The sequence below is a fragment of the Haliotis cracherodii genome, unplaced genomic scaffold (genome assembly GCF_022045235.1).
Source record: "Haliotis cracherodii isolate W230 unplaced genomic scaffold, xgHalCrac1.p SCAF_8, whole genome shotgun sequence".
Classification (NCBI taxonomy): Eukaryota; Metazoa; Mollusca; class Gastropoda; order Lepetellida; family Haliotidae; genus Haliotis; species Haliotis cracherodii.
The window spans coordinates 29746585-29764956 of record NW_027266341.1 but is presented as its reverse complement, the minus strand read 5'-3'; the positions used below and the strand labels follow the sequence as shown (position 1 = coordinate 29764956).

The following is an 18372-nucleotide window of genomic DNA, read 5'->3' as shown; positions in this document are numbered from 1 at the left end:
AAACAGCAGTATCCTGTACCAAATAGCAGTATCCTGTACCAAATAGCAGTATCCTGAACCAAATAGCAGTATCAGGTACCAAACAGCAGTATCAGGTACCAAACAGCAGTATCCTGTACCAAATAGCAGTATCCTGTACCAAATAGCAGTATCCTGAACCAAATAGCAGTATCCTGTACCAAATAGCAGTATCAGGTACCAAACAGAAGTATCAGGTACCAAATAGCAGTATCCTGTACCAAATGGCAGTATCCTGAACCAAATAGCAGTATCCTGAACCAAATAGCAGTATCAGGTACCAAACAGCAGTATCAGGTACCAAATAGCAGTATCGGGTACCAAATAGCAGTATCCTGAACCAAATAGCAGTATCAGGTACCAAAAACAGCAGTATCCTGTAGCAAACAGCAGTATCCTGTACCAAATAGCAGTATCCTGTACCAAACAGCAGTATCCTGAACCAAATAGCAGTATCCTGTACCAAATAGCAGTATCAGGTACCAAACAGCAGTATCAGGTACCAAATAGCAGTATCAGGTACCAAACAGCAGTATCCTGTACCAAACAGCAGTATCCTGTAGCAAATAGCAGTATCCTGAACCAAATAGCAGTATCCTGTACCAAATAGCAGTATCAGGTACCAAATAGCAGTATCAGGTACCAAATAGCAGTATCCTGTACCAAATAGCAGTATCAGGTACCAAACAGCAGTATCAGGTACCAAATAGCAGTATCCTGTACCAAATAGCAGTATCAGGTACCAAACAGCAGTATCAGGTACCAAATAGCAGTATCCTGTACCAAATAGCAGTATCAGGTACCAAACAGCAGTATCAGGTACCAAATAGCAGTATCCTGTACCAAATAGCAGTATCCTGAACCAAATAGCAGTATCAGGTACCAAATAGCAGTATCAGGTACCAAACAGCAGTATCCTGTACCAAATAGCAGTATCCTGTACCAAATAGCAGTATCCTGAACCAAATAGCAGTATCAGGTACCAAACAGCAGTATCAGGTACCAAACAGCAGTATCAGGTACCAAATAGCAGTATCCTGTACCAAATAGCAGTATCCTGAACCAAATAGCAGTATCAGGTACCAAATAGCAGTATCAGGTACCAAACAGCAGTATCAGGTACCAAATAGCAGTATCAGGTACCAAATAGCAGTATCAGGTACCAAATAGCATTATCCTGAACCAAATAGCAGTATCAGGTACCAAACAGCAGTATCCTGTACCAAATAGCAGTATCAGGTACCAAATAGCAGTATCAGGTACCAAATAGCAGTATCCTGAACCAAATAGCAGTATCAGGTACCAATTGGCAGTATCAGGTACCAAATAGCAGTATCCTGTACCAAATAGCAGTATCAGGTACCAAACAGCAGTATCAGGTACCAAATAGCAGTATCCTGTACCAAATAGCAGTATCCTGAACCAAATAGCAGTATCCTGTACCAAATAGCAGTATCCTGAACCAAATAGCAGTATCCTGTACCAAATAGCAGTATCCTGAACCAAATAGCAGTATCAGGTACCAAACAGCAGTATCCTGTACCAAATAGCAGTATCCTGTACCAAATAGCAGTATCAGGTACCAAACAGCAGTATCAGGTACCAAATAGCAGTATCAGGTACCAAATAGCAGTATCCTGAACCAAATAGCAGTATCCTGTACCAAATAGCAGTATCCTGAACCAAATAGCAGTATCCTGAACCAAATAGCAGTATCCTGTACCAAATAGCAGTATCAGGTACCAAATAGCAGTATCCTGAACCAAATAGCAGTATCAGGTACCAAATAGCAGTATCCTGAACCAAATAGCAGTATCAGGTACCAAACAGCAGTATCCTGAACCAAATAGCAGTATCCTGAACCAAATAGCAGTATAAGGTACCAAATAGCAGTATCCTGAACCAAATAGCAGTATCCTGTACCAAATAGCAGTATCCTGAACCAAATAGCAGTACATGTATCCTATACCAAACAGCAGTATCCTGAACCAAATGATCCTCAATCAAGTCACCTCTGTCATCTCTGATTTCTAAATTTTACAACCAAACAACAGAGTTCTGAAACTCAACTCAATGTTCCTGGAATATTTGCAACATCAGATAATATAGGTCACAATAAGTGAGATGAGAAGGAATGGGGTTTTACGTTGTGCTCAAGATTAGCACTGCACTAATGTAACGACATGCATGTGAGTGAGGGAGTCTCTGTGTGTGTGTGTGTGTGTGTGTGTGTGTGTGTGTGTGTGTGTGTGTGTGTGTGTGTGTGTGTGTGTGTGTGTGTGAGTGTGAGTGTGTGTGTGTGTGTGTGTCTGCTTGTACTAGTCTAATGTCGGTTTTACTATTGTCTAAGCCTGAGTGTGAGTGTGAGTGTGAGTCTCTCTGAGTGTGAGTGAGTCTCTGTGAGTGTGAGTGAGTGAGTGAGGGTGTGTGTGTGTGTATGTCTGATTGTACTAGTCTAATGTCAGTTTTACTGTTATCTAAGCCTGAGTGTGAGTGTGAGTGTGAGTCTCTGTGAGTGTGAGTGAGTGAGTGAGTGAGTGAGGGTGTGAGTGTGTGTGTGTGTCTGATTGTACTAGTCTAATGTCGGTTTTACTGTTATCTAAGCCTGAGTGTGAGTGTGAGTGTGAGTCTATGTGAGTGTGAGTGAGTGAGTGAGGGTGTGAGTGTGTGTGTGTGTCTGATTGTACTAGTCTAATATCGGTTTTACTGTTATCTAATCCTACCGAATGTCTGTTGGTATGATGCGGCTTTGGATCAAATCAACAACCTTTCCGGGCAGATGCTCTATCCACTAAGCCGCAAGGGGGTATTAATCAGTAAGGTAAACATGTATGTGCAATCAAGAAACAGTTTTACATTTGCAGTGTGCTCCGTCATAGTAGAAGCCGGGTCTACATTCACAGCGATAGGTGCCTCGTAGGTTCACGCACTTGTGGTCGCAGATGTTCGGGACTAGACACTCGTTGATATCTGGAAACCAGGAGGCAATGTTTAGTGTAAGCATAGGTGACAGTAGATCCTGAAAACAACTAATCCTCTCAAGACATCAGACAACAGCATCAGACAACAGCATCAGACACAGCATCAGACATCATCAGGCAACAGCATCAGACACAGCATCAGACATCATCAGACAACAGCATCAGACATTATCATCAGACAACACCATCAAACATCATCAGAGTGAGTGAGTGAGTGATTGAGTTGGGTTTAACACCGCTTTTAACATTATTCCAGTTATATCACGGCGTGTCAGCTTAATGTGCGAGGAAAGCCCGAGGTGATGCAGGTCTCAGACGTTTACTACTTTGGTGAAACCCACGAGCAGGGGTATGGTGCTGACAAACCTAGAAACATAATTGGGGCGAAACCGGGATTCGAACCCACAATCATAGGTTTCTGGCGTGCCCAGGGGACGCATCTCTGCACATCGAATTGCGGCGCCTTAGACGACTGGGCCACCTGTGCCCCCCATAATCATCAGACAACAGCATCAGACAACAACATTAGACAACACCATCAAACATCATCAGACATCAGGCAACAGCATCAGGATCAGACAATATCAGACATCGTCAGACAACACCATCAGACAACAACATCAGACATCAGGCAACAGCATCAGAAACAACAGAATGTTGGTTGTTTGTTTGTTGTTTAACATTGCCCTCAGCTATACATAACATATTCCAGTTAAACAATGGAGGTCTGTAAATAATCAAGTCTGGACCAGACAATCCAGGTCTGTCAGTCCAGCCCTTCTACTTACCGTAACAGTCCCGACCATTGTCAGACAGTAACAGTCCAGTTCCTCGACAGCGACACTTGTAGGAACCGTAAGTGTTTTTACATAAATCTTGACATGGTGAATCTCGCATACACTCGTTGACATCTGAAACATTGCACAGAACTATCAGTATCTTGATGAGGTGAATCTCGGATACACTCGTTGACATCTGAAATATTACATCTTGACAAGGTGAATCTTGGATACACTCGTTGACATCTGAAACATTACACAGATCTATCAGTATCTTGACAAGGTGAATCTTGGATACACTCATTGACATCTGAAACATTACACATATCTATCAGTATCTTGACAAGGTGAATCTCGCATACACTTGTTGACATCTGAAACATTACACAGATCTATCAGTATCTTGACAAGGTGAATCTTTGCTACACTCGATCACATCTGAAACATTACACAGAACTATCAGTATCTTGACGAGGTGAATCTTTGCTACACTCGTTGACATCTGAAACATTACACAGAACTATCAGTATCTTGACAAGGTGAATCTTTGCTACACTCGATCACATCTGAAACATTACACAGAACTATCAGTATCTTGACAAGGTGAATCTTTGCTACACTCGATCACATCTGAAACATTACACAGAACTATCAGTATCTTGACAAGGTGAATCTTTGCTACACTCGATCACATCTGAAACATTACACAGAACTATCAGTATCTTGACAAGGTGAATCTTTGCTACACTCGTTCACATCTGAAACATCACACAGAACTATCAGTATCCTGACAAGGTGAATCTTTGCTACACTCATTGACATCTGAAACATTACACAGAACTATCAGTATCTTGACAAGGTGAATCTTTGCTATACTCATTGACATCTGAAACATTACACAGAACTATCAGTATCTTGACGAGGTGAATCTTTGCTACACTCGATCACATCAGAAACATTACACAGAACTATCAGTATCTTGACTCGGTGAATCTTTGCTACACTCGATCACATCTGAAACATTACACAGATCTATCAGTATCTTGACAAGGTGAATCTTGGATACACTTGTTCACATCTGAAACATTACACAGAACTATGAGGATCTTGACAAAGTGAATCTCGGGTACACTCGTTGACATCTGAAACATTACACAGAACTATGAGTATCTTGACATACACATTCACACAAGGAACAATGTAACACTTCACGGAAGTGAATGTATAGCCCTGAAAATTACTTTTTCATTAACAAAAAAACCCAGAGCTAAGAATGTATTACATTTCAACAGTGTCACAGGGTACTCATGGAGAAGTTTAGGTGCTCCTTGGAATTTGACTGTGCCAACATGAACAACACTGCTCCCATATGACCCTGAGCTTGTTTGCCACTGCAGACTTGTCTCTTTTGGGTTGCAAAGGGGTGGTGGGGTAACACAGGGGTTAAAGCGTTAACTCTTCACACTGAAGGACTGTGTTTGATTCCCTATGTGTACGCCAAGAGCATTAGACAAAAAATAACCTGGAAAATATAAAAGAAAGTTCAATTTTTCTGGGACCTTCAGAAAGTCGTATTGATGTCCCTGGCACAAAGTTTCCCAAGGTCCCCCTGGTGGCATTTTCAATATGGCCGCCATTTCCAAGATGGCCATTACTCTTGAAAATGAAGCAATGTGTGATTTATATTCATGATATCATGCAATATATCAAAAGAAATCTCTTTTATGATCTTTCCAAAAATAATTGGTCACCAATGTGCAATGATTACGATATATATTTAATGTTTGGGCGAAGGTTATATCTAATGCTCTTGGCCTATGTGCGTATAATGTGTGTCTCCCCTGCTGTGGAGGGCAGAATATTGATAAAAGTGGTGTAGAACTAGAGGAGAATGTGACCTGCTTTAGTCGATACTTACCAACACATTTCTTTGTGTTGTAGTGATATTGTTCAAATCCAGCTTTTCGACATTCACAGTTGAAGGAGCCGATGGTGTTGATGCACACATCATCACAGCCGCCATTGTCCGTGGCACACTCGTCCAAATCTGCAGAAAACACATCAGCTCATAAATCTTCCATTGAGCTTCATTCTGACAATTTTTTATTCCACCAACAAGAAACAAGCATGAATAATCCCTGCCAGTATGACATTTACGGTTTTGTGCAAGGCAAGGAATATTATAAAACTTTCAAGATCTGTTCCGGGAAGGAGCACTACCGAATAGTTGAAGTCGTTGCCATAGAAACTAGAAAAATGCAAAAGGCAACAGTTCACCACTAGACCTATCTATGTGCCAAGTTTGGTTAAGTTATCTCTCATGTTTTTTTAGTTCTGCTCCGGAAACGAACTGTGACAGACTGACATCACCCATTCCTATATCCCACTTCCAATTTTTGGCGAGGCAAAAGTAAATTGTAAAACAATATGCATGCAAACAGTTTGGAAGGAGAGGAATCAGTAGATTTTGGAAGGTGTACATTCAAGAATATATTACTGCATTAAACAGCCAGTCCAACAAAGAGATATTTTGTTGTTTCTTTCAATATTCCTCCTGCCGCAACTCCCTACTTAACATTTTGAGGAAATATAAAATGAGTATTTTGGAATAAATGGAATGTTTTTATATTTAGCTACACAGTGCATTAGCTTCTCTACCTTAACACACAGACAGTACTGGAACAGAGAGACAGTTGAAACAGACTATAGCCCGTGCCTGATACCCTGGAGTTATCCACCTTGGCCCGTATCACCTCATTTTCTTCACTGTATGGCAGCAGGCACAGTTTAGACAGTGGTGCCAGAACGGTAAGGCGGAGGAGGCGGAGGAGGCGGATGAAGTCCGGGTGGGGTTAAAGGTGTAGCATCACGAGAACATAAAAGCATTGCATTAATGGCTTACCTTACCTGATGCTACAAAGTGCTTTATTTGACTGACATGTAAGGAGGGCTTAGTGTGATAAGCGCCAGTCACACTGAGGAGACACCGCAACAGTGTCAGGCAAGGTTCCATCCAGTTGTCAGACTGGATAGATACTCTGGCAGGGCCAGGAGGAAGCAGGTTTTGATGGTGAGGTCCTCGAAGGAGGCAGACTCAAGTGGTTCATAGGGTGCTTGATGGAGATCCCATTGAACAACGTTGAGGTCGCAAGCTGGTGTGCTGAAATTCCAGCATGAAACCCCAGATGATGGCGAAGAGTTCTGGCACAGAGGCAAGCCTGGTTCCTTGGGCTTACATCAAGATGGAGTTGAGGGCCGCAAGGTAAGTTGCAATGGTGGAACCAGCAAGGGGACGGTGCTGGGAGAGTGCTGATAAAAGGAGTTTCTCCATATACTTGAGGAGACAAAACTGCCACTGATTTGCCTCCCAACTCTTGGTGTCCTTGGTGATGTGAAGGATCTGGGGCATCAGTTGTGTCTGAAATGATGGGTCCCATTAAGATTGGTCAAGCAAAGCAGAACAGTAGACTATCGTGATGGAGCCATGGCAGTACTGGAAGTAGCTGGACAGGTGTATCAACTGGCACTGCTGCCAATCCTGGACAGAGGAGCTGCAGTTTGGTGTTTGAAGGATTCTTGTCCAGGCAGTCCTGGATAGCCGGGTTGGCAGAGGCCTCTGTTGACAACGGGTAGAGGGAGTGGTGGAGAGCAGAGTCCAAGCAGGGTAGTTGAGGGTCTGACACTGGGATAAACAAACTCAGCTTTGAAGTCTCCACTAGCAAGCGCACATCCTCGTCCACAGATGGAGAGGTGTCAGCGAAGTCCCTAAAATATATGGGTGATGCTCCTTCTGTAAGAGGAGCAGTTGGATGGATGACTTAACAGGAGGTTCAGCAAAAGACCAACTGGTCGCGGGGCAGGAGAATGTCTGTGGAGTCAGTGACCTTATGCTCCACCTGCATGGAGGTGCCTTGTCCTGGCGAAGTGCAGGGTAGATGGTCAACAAGCCAGGTTGGCATGCCCACTGGGGTCAGTTGCCGATCTGGTGACAGTTCAACATAGCCAGGGATGAAGACCCATTCATCATCTGAGTGGCAGCGATCTCAGGGCATCACTGAGGGGTCGCTTGACTAGTGTCAAGGTCTTATTCTGTTGCTGGTCTCAGGAAAAGCATGGCACATCTCAGGTCCCAATGGTACAAGGCGCCATGGTGCTGGAGGTGGAGGAGGTGTGATGCTGGTCAGGCGACTCGTCTTGGCACTTGCTACCTTGGCCAGTTGTCAAGGGGGTGTTCTGGAGACTGTCAGGCGACTTCAGGCAATAGCGCTTGCGGGTGTAGTCAGAGTGGTCAGACAACATTGATGGGGGTCTTTCCCCAACTTCCTCAGTCTGTTATACATTTCACAACATTCGGCAAAAAAAGTAAACAAATGTCTACGTTTATCTGCATAGATGACCAAAACATAAACATGTACATCATAAGCACGACTCTCGTGCAGGCAGACAGAGAAGAATATGATGGATATGAGCCAAGGTGGATCAGGGCACAGGCTTTTGTCTGTTTCAACTGTCTCACCGTTACAGTACTGTCTGTTTATAAAGGTAGGGAAGCTGCAGCAGTCTGTAGCATCAGGTAAAACATATACCGTATTCGACGTCATAAGCACCCAGGGCACTATCAAAATTAGAAATAGGGGGCTCTTATTAGAATATTATTTTGGTGGAAAAGAGAGTTGAAAGATAAATTTCGTGGTTTCTGCTGACACACTGAAATGTGACAGATACATTTTTCCAGAATTTAATTGCCCATAATTAAGAATGCATATAACACATGAGTGCGTATTATATGCGAATAAATAAGTCTTGTGTACATTGATCAATCAGATGGAGTGCTAAATTGGATTGTTCACCAACCAATATATTAGCAAATATCGATGTCGGTGTTTATTAGAGCGGGGTGCTTATCATGTGGAATTCGGTATTTGAAATTGAAATTTTATTTTTCATTTTTTTATTTTTTCGACCTACTGCACTGAATTTTAGGGCTACAATTATCTTTCCCACAAAAAAAAGTGTGGACTTGTGTGTGAGTCCTACCAGTGCATTCCTTGCCTCCCTCGATGATGACATAACCCGCAGGGCATGTGCAGTGAGCCCCGCCGTTGGTGTTGACGCACTGGTGCGCACAGCCGTAGTTGTTGTCATCACATTCGTTGATGTCTGCAACATTTATCATTGGTTCAGATAAACCTATGTATTGGATAATATATGTGGCATCAACATCAACATCTTTCGTAACTAGGATTGGCACTTTTTGCAAGAAACTGGATCATAAAAGAAATCTTCAAAATTATGTTAGTCTCATGTGACAAGGAAAGGCTGCTGGGGACATATTCTTATACCACATTCCCATGGAATCATAACTAATCACTAGTCATTTCTGCTTCATACAAACCATATCAGTGGAGAGGTGGTTAATGTGAGTGAGTGTGTTGGGTTTAATGTCGCTTTTAACAATATTCCAGTTATATCACGGCGTGTCAGCATAATGTGGGAGGAAAGCCCGAAGTGATGCAGGTCTCTGATGTTTACCTTTCGGTGAAACCCACGAGCACGGGTATGGTGCTGACAAACCTAGAAACATAATCGGGACAAACCGGGATTCGAACCCACAATCATAGGTTTCTGGTGTGCCCAAGGGACACAACTCTGCACAGCGAATCGCAGCGCCTTAGACGACTGGGCCCCCCATGCCCCTGGAGAGGTGGTTAAAGCGTTTGCTCGTTATGCCAAAGGCACGGGTTCGATTCCCCACATGAGGACAAAGTGTGAGGCCTATTTCTGGTGTGCCCCGGCGTGATATTGCTGGAATATTGCTAAAAGTGGTGTAAAACCCAGCTAACTCACTCTTAACGGTGAAGAATATAAATACATAAATGGGAATCCCACCAACATGATGTAATACTGGTGAATGTCAGATAAATACATAAACCTGAATCTCACCGATACATGTCCTGTCATTGGAGGTGGTGAAGTATCGGAGGTCACACCCGCACTGGTAGCTGCCGATAGTGTTGACACAGTTCTGGTCACAGACATTGCTTGAGGTGGCACACTCATCAACATCTGCAGTCAGAATACAGCACTGTACACACTCATCAACATCTGCAGTCAGAATACAACACTGTACACACTCATCAACATCTGCAGTCAGAATACAGCACTGTACACACTCATCAACATCTGCAGTCAGAATACAGCACTGTACACACTCATCAACATCTTCAGTCAGAATACAGCACTGTACAGACTCATCAACATCTGCAGTCAGAATACAGCACTGTACACACTCATCAACATCTGCAGTCAGAACACAGCACCGTACACACTCAACAACATCTGCAGTCAGAATACAGCACTGTACACACTCATCAACATCTGCAGTCAGAATACAGCACTGTACACACTCATCAACATCTGCAGTCAGAATACAGCACTGTACACACTCATCAACATCTGCAGTCAGAACACAGCACTGTACACACTCATCAACATCTGCAGTCAGAATACAGCACTGTATACTCTATTCAACATCTGCAGTCAGAATACAGCACTGTACACACTCATCAACATCTGCAGTCAGAATATAGCACTGTACAGACTCATCAACATCTGCAGTCAGAATACAGCACTGTACACACTCATCAACATATGCAGTCAGAATACAGCACTATACACACTCATCAACATCTGCAGTCAGAATACAGCACTGTACACACTCATCAACATCTGCAGTCAGAATACAGCACCGTACACACTCATCAACATCTGCAGTCAGAATATAGCACTGTACAGACTCATCAACATCTGCAGTCAGAATACAGCACTGTACACACTCATCAACATCTGCAGTCAGAATACAGCACCGTACACACTCATCAACATCTGCAGTCAGAATACAGCACCGTACACACTCATCAACATCTGCAGTCAGAATACAGCACTGTACACACTCATCAACATCTGCAGTCAGAATACAGCACCGTACACACTCATCAACATCTGCAGTCAGAATACAGCACCATACACACTCATCAACATCTGCAGTCAGAATATAGCACCGTACACACTCATCAACATCTGCAGTCAGAATACAGCACTGTACACACTCATCAACATCTGCAGTCAGAATACAGCACCCTACACACTCATCAACATCTGCAGTCAGAATACAGCACTGTATACTCTATTCAACATCTGCAGTCAGAATACAGCACTGTACACACTCATCAACATCTGCAGTCAGAATACAGCACCGTACACACTCATCAACATCTGCAGTCAGAATACAGCACCGTACACACTCATCAACATCTGCAGTCAGAATACAGCACTGTACACACTCATCAACATCTGCAGTCAGAATACAGCACCGTACACACTCATCAACATCTGCAGTCAGAATACAGCACCATACACACTCATCAACATCTGCAGTCAGAATATAGCACCGTACACACTCATCAACATCTGCAGTCAGAATACAGCACTGTACACACTCATCAACATCTGCAGTCAGAATACAGCACCCTACACACTCATCAACATCTGCAGTCAGAATACAGCACTGTATACTCTATTCAACATCTGCAGTCAGAATACAGCACCGTACACACTCATCAACATCTGCAGTCAGAATACAGCACTGTATACTCTATTCAACATCTGCAGTCAGAATACAGCACTGTACAGACTCATCAACATCTGCAGTCAGAATACAGCACCGTACACACTCATCAACATCTGCAGTCAGAATACAGCACTATACAGACTCATCAACATCTGCAGTCAGAATACAGCACTGTACACACTCATCAACATCTGCAGTCAGAATACAGCACCGTACACACCCATCAACATCTGCAGTCAGAATACAGCACCCTACACACTCATCAACATCTGCAGTCAGAATACAGCATCGTACACACCCATCAACATCTGCAGTCAGAATACAGCACCGTACACACTCATTAACATCTGCAGTCAGAATACAGCACCGTACACACTCATCAACATCTGCAGTCAGAATACAGCACTGTACACACTCATCAACATCTGCAGGCAGAATACAGTACCGTAAACTCATCAAGTTATTACAGTTATTATAATCAATTGTGTGTTAATTTCTTATACTAGCAAATTCATCATGGCTCAGTCTAGAATAATACCTGTATGATCAAAATAATATTTATTTTTAAAATAGACCTCTTGTCAACTCCATAACTCATTAGTCCCATTAAGACCTCTTGCTTTTTGCCATACTTGTCTGGAAAATCATCAACATAAGAATATACATTTAATGAAATGAAATATTTCACAAGATGTCACAACTGGTTATGCAGAGTTATCTCCCTTTGTCATGCCAGGAGTTTGAATTCTAGACGTGTCCTGATTATGATAATTGATCTGTCAGCAACTCACCTCCATGCTTGTAAGTTTTATAGAAGTGGTAAACATCAACAATCAGATTCATTTTTGGTCTAAAATACTCGCTTATTCACACACTCATTCACTCTCTACTGACATACCCTGACAAGTCTTCACTCACTCACTCACTCTCTACTGACATAACCTGACAAGTCTTCACTCACTCACTCACTCTCTACTGACATACCTTGACAGGTCTTCACTCACCCCCTCACTCTCTACTGACATACCTTGACAGGTCTTCACTCACTCACTCACTCTCTACTGACATACCTTGACAGGTCTTCACTCACTCACTCACTCTCTACTGACGTACCCTGACAAGTCTTCACTCACTCACTCACTCGCTACTGACATACCTTGACAGGTCTTCACTCACCCCCTCACTCTCTACTGACATAACCTGACAAGTCTTCACTCACTCACTCACTCTCTACTGACATACCCTGACAAGTCTTCACTCACTCACTCACTCACTCTCTACTGACATACCTTGACAGGTCTTCACTCACCCCCTCACTCTCTACTGACATAACCTGACAAGTCTTCACTCACTCACTCACTCGCTACTGACATACCTTGACAGGTCTTCACTCACCCCCTCACTCTCTACTGACATAACCTGACAAGTCTTCACTCACTCACTCTCTACTGACATAACCTGACAAGTCTTCACTCACTCACTCTCTACTGACATACCCTGACAAGTCTTCACTCACCCCCTCACTCTCTACTGACATACCCTGACAGGTCTTCACTCACTCACTCACCCCTCACTCTCTACTGACATACCCTGACAAGTCTTCACTCACTCACTCACTCTCTACTGACATACCTTGACAGGTCTTCACTCACCCCCTCACTCTCTACTGACATAACCTGACAAGTCTTCACTCACTCACTCTCTACTGACATAACCTGACAAGTCTTCACTCACTCACTCTCTACTGACATACCCTGACAAGTCTTCACTCACCCCCTCACTCTCTACTGACATACCCTGACAGGTCTTCACTCACTCACTCACCCCTCACTCTCTACTGACATACCCTGACAAGTCTTCACTCACCCCTCACTCTCTACTGACATACCCTGACAAGTCTTCACACACTCACTCACTCACTCTACTGACATACCCTGACAAGTCTTCACTCACTCACTCACTCTCTACTGACATACCCTGACAGGTCTTCACTCACCCCTCACTCTCTACTGACATACCCTGACAAATCTTCGCTCACTCACTCACTCACTCTACTGACATACCCTGACAAGTCTTCACTCACCCCCTCAGTCTCTACTGACATAACCTGACAAGTCTTCACTCACTCACTCACTCTCTACTGACATAACCTGACAAGTCTTCACTCACTCACTCACTCACTCTCTACTGACATACCCTGAAAAGTCTTCACTCACTCCCTCACTCACCCTGACAAGTCTTCACTCACTCCCTCACTTACCCTGACAAGTCTTCACTCCCTCACTCCCTCACTCACCCTGACAAGTCTTCACTCCCTCACTTACCCTGACAAGTCTTCCTGTCTGGAGTCAGCCTGTAGCCCCCTGGACATGTACAGTAGGCACTTCCATCAGTGTTCATACAAATGTGACTACATCCAAGGGTGTTGCTGCTACACTCGTCAAAGTCTGAAAAACATCATTCCAGCTGAGCACTGCATTGTAGCTCTCCATGAAGATGAACATCATAGCAACACTTGTTCACTAAAACCTGGGGAGGTCAGGTAGCCTAGTGGTTAAAGCGTTCAGTCTTCACGCTGAAGACCTGGGTTCAATTCCTGATGTGGGTACAATGTGTGAAGCCCATTTCTCGTGTCCCCCGCCGTGATATTGCTGTAATTTTGCTAAAAGTGGCGTAACACTATCCTCACTCACTCACTAAAACCAACTTCAGCTGTTGTAAATTTTCCACCACAAAGGATTGGAACATGAAAGATTGTAAAGTAACAATTACAACAGTCATTCTGATGCTAGCAACCTAAACATACAACCTTGTGTTTGTTTGTTTGTTGTTAAATGCCGCACTCAGCAATATTCCAGCTATATGACGGCAGTCTGTAAATAATCGAGTCTGGACCAGACAATCCAGTGATTGACATCATGAGCATCAATCTAAGCAATCAGGTTACGATGACATGTATCAACCGAGTCAGCGAGCATGACCATCTGATACAGTTATTCACCTCTTACTGCAAGCATAGTCACCTCTTAGTCAAGAATTGGTTGCTGAAGACCGATTCTCTACACAGATCTTCACGGGTCCTTTTGGTATGACCAGAGAGCCGGGGGTGCTGGGGACTCATTCTACTCCGCGTTCCCACGGGGTGAACCAAGTCAGCGAGGCAAATCACCCGAAATGTTAGTTGCCTTTTACAACAAGCATAGTCGCCTTTTACAGCAAGCATGGGTAGCTGAAGACCTCTTCTTCCCAGGATCTTCGCAGGTCTACAACCTTGTAGATTTAACTCTATTACATCATGTAATGTCCCCAACTGAAGATTTGCAATTCCTTCCATGTGAGACTCAAACTCTCTTATCAACCCTTGTACTTCCCTGGTTAAGTGTTCTGTGGTTACAAACACCGGTCAAGCTTCTCCACCACCATTGTTTATTTAAAAAGGGGAAAACGTGTGGCACTAATCTTTTGAAAAAAAAAGGACAGTTGTTTCGAAAGTGGAAGAAACCACAGCAGTATGTTGATGCTGTTAAGACGAACAACGCAGTGTGCCTGCTCCACCCAAAAATATACTGAGGGAAATAAATAAGGGAACACTCAGTTTTAGACACAGTAACATGATATGCTATCATGGGTTCCCAGCCTTGTCTACCACACGTTGGAAACAAAGCACACAAACACATCTCTACATTTGATTCTGAGGTGTTGAATTTGTATGCGCGCTAGTTCAAATGCACTGACAGTAAAACTTATTTCGCTATATTTTTTATTGTTCCCTTATTCGTTTCCATAAGTATACTTCCACCAATACAGTTATTGTCGCCAGTAACAGCTACCCAAAGACTTGTTAATGACTGCACATCATCACTGCCAACAATAGCTCATACTTGTCTTCAAGTTACATAAGTAATAAATATGTAAATGGCAATACCAAAAGTAAACAAGCGTATAGTCGACGAAGTCATCTATATCCCCCCGCCCATTTTAACACGTTATGGTCCCAAACCGTTATGGCACACATGCACACACAGACCCACGGACGGAACCCATTTCAATATCCCCTTCCAACTTTGTTGGGGCGGGGGATAACATCGAGAGGTAGTTGTTTATCATACAATAAAACACTGCAGGGAGAATAAACAAAGAGGGGTGCAGCCCCAATTGGTTTATTCTCCCGGCAGTGTTTTATTGTACGACAAACAACTCCCATCATCGTTTAGTTCTTACATGAGATATCTATATTATGTCCAGCCTCTTTAAGGATGTTAATAAAATTTAACAAGCTTTAAAAAGATTTACCCATATTTACATAATGATGATTCCTTGAATACAATCCAATTGTGACAATATCCATTTTATGAACAGGTTGCTTAAGTTTGATATTTCCTGAATATTCTCACAAACACAAATGGACGGCCATTGCTTGTACCTTTTCTCCCATTACAGATTGCCATAACCTGCCCACATGTTGGTGCAATCGTTCAGCCATTGCGTTTATCTGCATTGCACAGCTACATCTAAGGGGAACAACTCTCTACCCTTTCAAAAATAGCTTCGTCCAACTTCGACCAACTTTGACATCATCAAATTGTGCGCACATGTTCGAATCGCCATTCTAAATCAAGTCATGACAGAAAAAATAACTTACCATGAAATAAACAGCTCATTCTTTGTTGTTTGTTGCGACCTATCGTCCAGTTATCTCATATGTTGCAATACGTATCACAATGTAGTCCTACATGTTGCAATAAACTGCATAGCAAACGTCCAGGCAATAAACAAGGAGCATTGTGGGTAAGTGTACCTGTGCAGGGGATGTTGTTGCTGGGGTCTCCCACGTAGCCGGTGCGGCACAGACAACTGGCGATGGAGGTGCTAGCGCCGCTCTTGGTGGAAGAGCGAGGGGGGCAACGCTGACAGCCCTTGTCTGTCCTGTCTCGGTAGTATCCCCTGAGGCATGCTGCATCAAACACCATGGTTACAGCATCAAACACCATGGTTACAGCATCAAACACCATGGTTACAGCAACAAACATCATGATTACAGCATCAAACACCATGCTTACAGCATCAAACACCATGGTTACAGCATCAAACACCATGGTTACAGCAAAAAGCACCATGGTTACATCAAACACCATGGTTACAGCAACAAACACCATGGTTACACTAAACACAATGGTGACATCAAACACCATGGTTACAGCAACAAACACCATGGTTACACCAAACACCATGGTTACACCAAACACCATGGTTACATCAAACACCATGGTTACAGCAACAAACACCATGGTTACACTTAACACCATGGTTACATCAAACACCATGGTTACATCAAACACCATGGTTACAGCAACATGGTCAGCACCCTACCCAACCTTGAAGTGATAGGTGATGGGGTTCAATGTCATGTTCAAGATTATTGTACTTATAGAGTGACTTGCATGCAAGTTTATTGTATTTGTCCACACTGGTTTCATAGCCTGGGGTGCTGGGGACACATTCTACTCCAGGTCTATGTGGGGTGAGCCAAGGTGGCCAACATAACGAAGTACTCACCAGCGCACTTGGTCGCCCCAGCCTTCCGGTAACCAGCATGACAGCCACATCGATAGGTGCCGGGCAGATTTATACATTCTTGCTGACACAGGCTTTTGGTCGTGTTTAGGCTGCATTCGTTAACATCTGGAACAAGTCGAGATAATGTGGACCAGCATAGCAGTATTCTCATACAACAGGCTCGCTGACTTGGTTGATGCATGTCATCGATCCCAATTGCGTGGATCGATGCTCGTGATGTCAATCACTGGATCGTCTGGTCCAGACTCGATTATTTACAGACCGTCGTCATATAGCTGGAATATTGCTGAGTGAGGCGTTAAACAACAAACAAACAAAACAAAACCGATCATACTAGGGCTGGGATGGGTAACTTGGGTACCCGGGTCGGGTGGGTACTGAGTAGGACCGGGGTACCCACAGTACTACCCGGACCCCGGGTTAGTCACATGATATATTGTATAACGACAAAAATTATCTAGAACTCTATGGTTACACTACAAGTCACTAATGTTCTCATTTCTTCCTGACTATGCACCCATCTGCACGACTTCTGATTTTTCATATGGTTGAATAAAGATATAACTTAAGCCAACTTCAGTGTATGAATGACCAGATTGTTTAATACATGTATCTACATACGTTATGCCAGAACTATGCTAAAAATGTTTCCAATCGAACATTTTGAGACATCTCCTGATACATACAGTGGGTACCCGGGTAGGGTCGGGTAATAGGGAGGTGGGTACCCGGGTAGTAAATTTGGACTCGTCCCAGCCCTATCTCATACTGCAGTAAACATATATTTTATGGCCCAATAAGATCCTCAAATTTGGTTTGAAGGTCCACTTCAGACACACAAAAATATATGACATATTTAATGAAAATGGATTCTGAATTGGAAACATCGGAAAAAGTTTCTTTTTCCAAAAACAAATTTATCTTTTTCTTAATGGAAACACAAGCTACTAAAATCTACCATGGAATTTGAAGAATTTCATAGAGGACATGCAACAGCTGATTCCTTTTCAAAAAATGTTTTACAGATTTTATTTCCATAACCGTAGTACTAAACTAACAAATGTTCAGAAATGTAGAAGTGTCCATTTGAATAAACAGTAGAAGAGTTACTTCCCTTCCAATGATGACCTGTATTGAAACATATTTCATTACTTACATTTGTTTACCCTTGTTTGATTGTTTGTTTGTTTGGCAATATTCAGCTCAACGACTGTGTGGCCAGTGAACAACCAAATCTCAACCAGACAAACCAGTGATTGATATAATGAGCAAAGCCCCATGCCGCAGGGATGCGATGACATGCAATCCACAATAAAATCACAAAGGATGACCTCTGGATCAATGAAGTCGCCTCTAACAACCAGCACAGGTTGCTGGGGACCAACTC

The 18372-nt window shown here is 43.1% G+C and overlaps 1 protein-coding gene across 1 annotated transcript in view; it reads right to left on the bottom strand.

The window, feature by feature from the left end:
• LOC139449622 (fibrillin-1-like) overlaps positions 1 to 18372 on the bottom strand; it is a 109480-nt gene that overhangs the window by 12812 nt on the left and 78296 nt on the right. Inside the window, exons 18-25 of the mRNA XM_071231098.1 lie at positions 16965 to 17090; positions 16207 to 16362; positions 13733 to 13855; positions 9722 to 9844; positions 8816 to 8938; positions 5697 to 5825; positions 3788 to 3910; positions 2875 to 2988 (exon numbers count right to left, since the gene is read on the bottom strand). Coding sequence (XP_071087199.1) covers positions 2875 to 2988; positions 3788 to 3910; positions 5697 to 5825; positions 8816 to 8938; positions 9722 to 9844; positions 13733 to 13855; positions 16207 to 16362; positions 16965 to 17090 — 1017 coding nt within the window. The remainder of the gene's footprint in view (positions 1 to 2874; positions 2989 to 3787; positions 3911 to 5696; positions 5826 to 8815; positions 8939 to 9721; positions 9845 to 13732; positions 13856 to 16206; positions 16363 to 16964; positions 17091 to 18372) is intronic.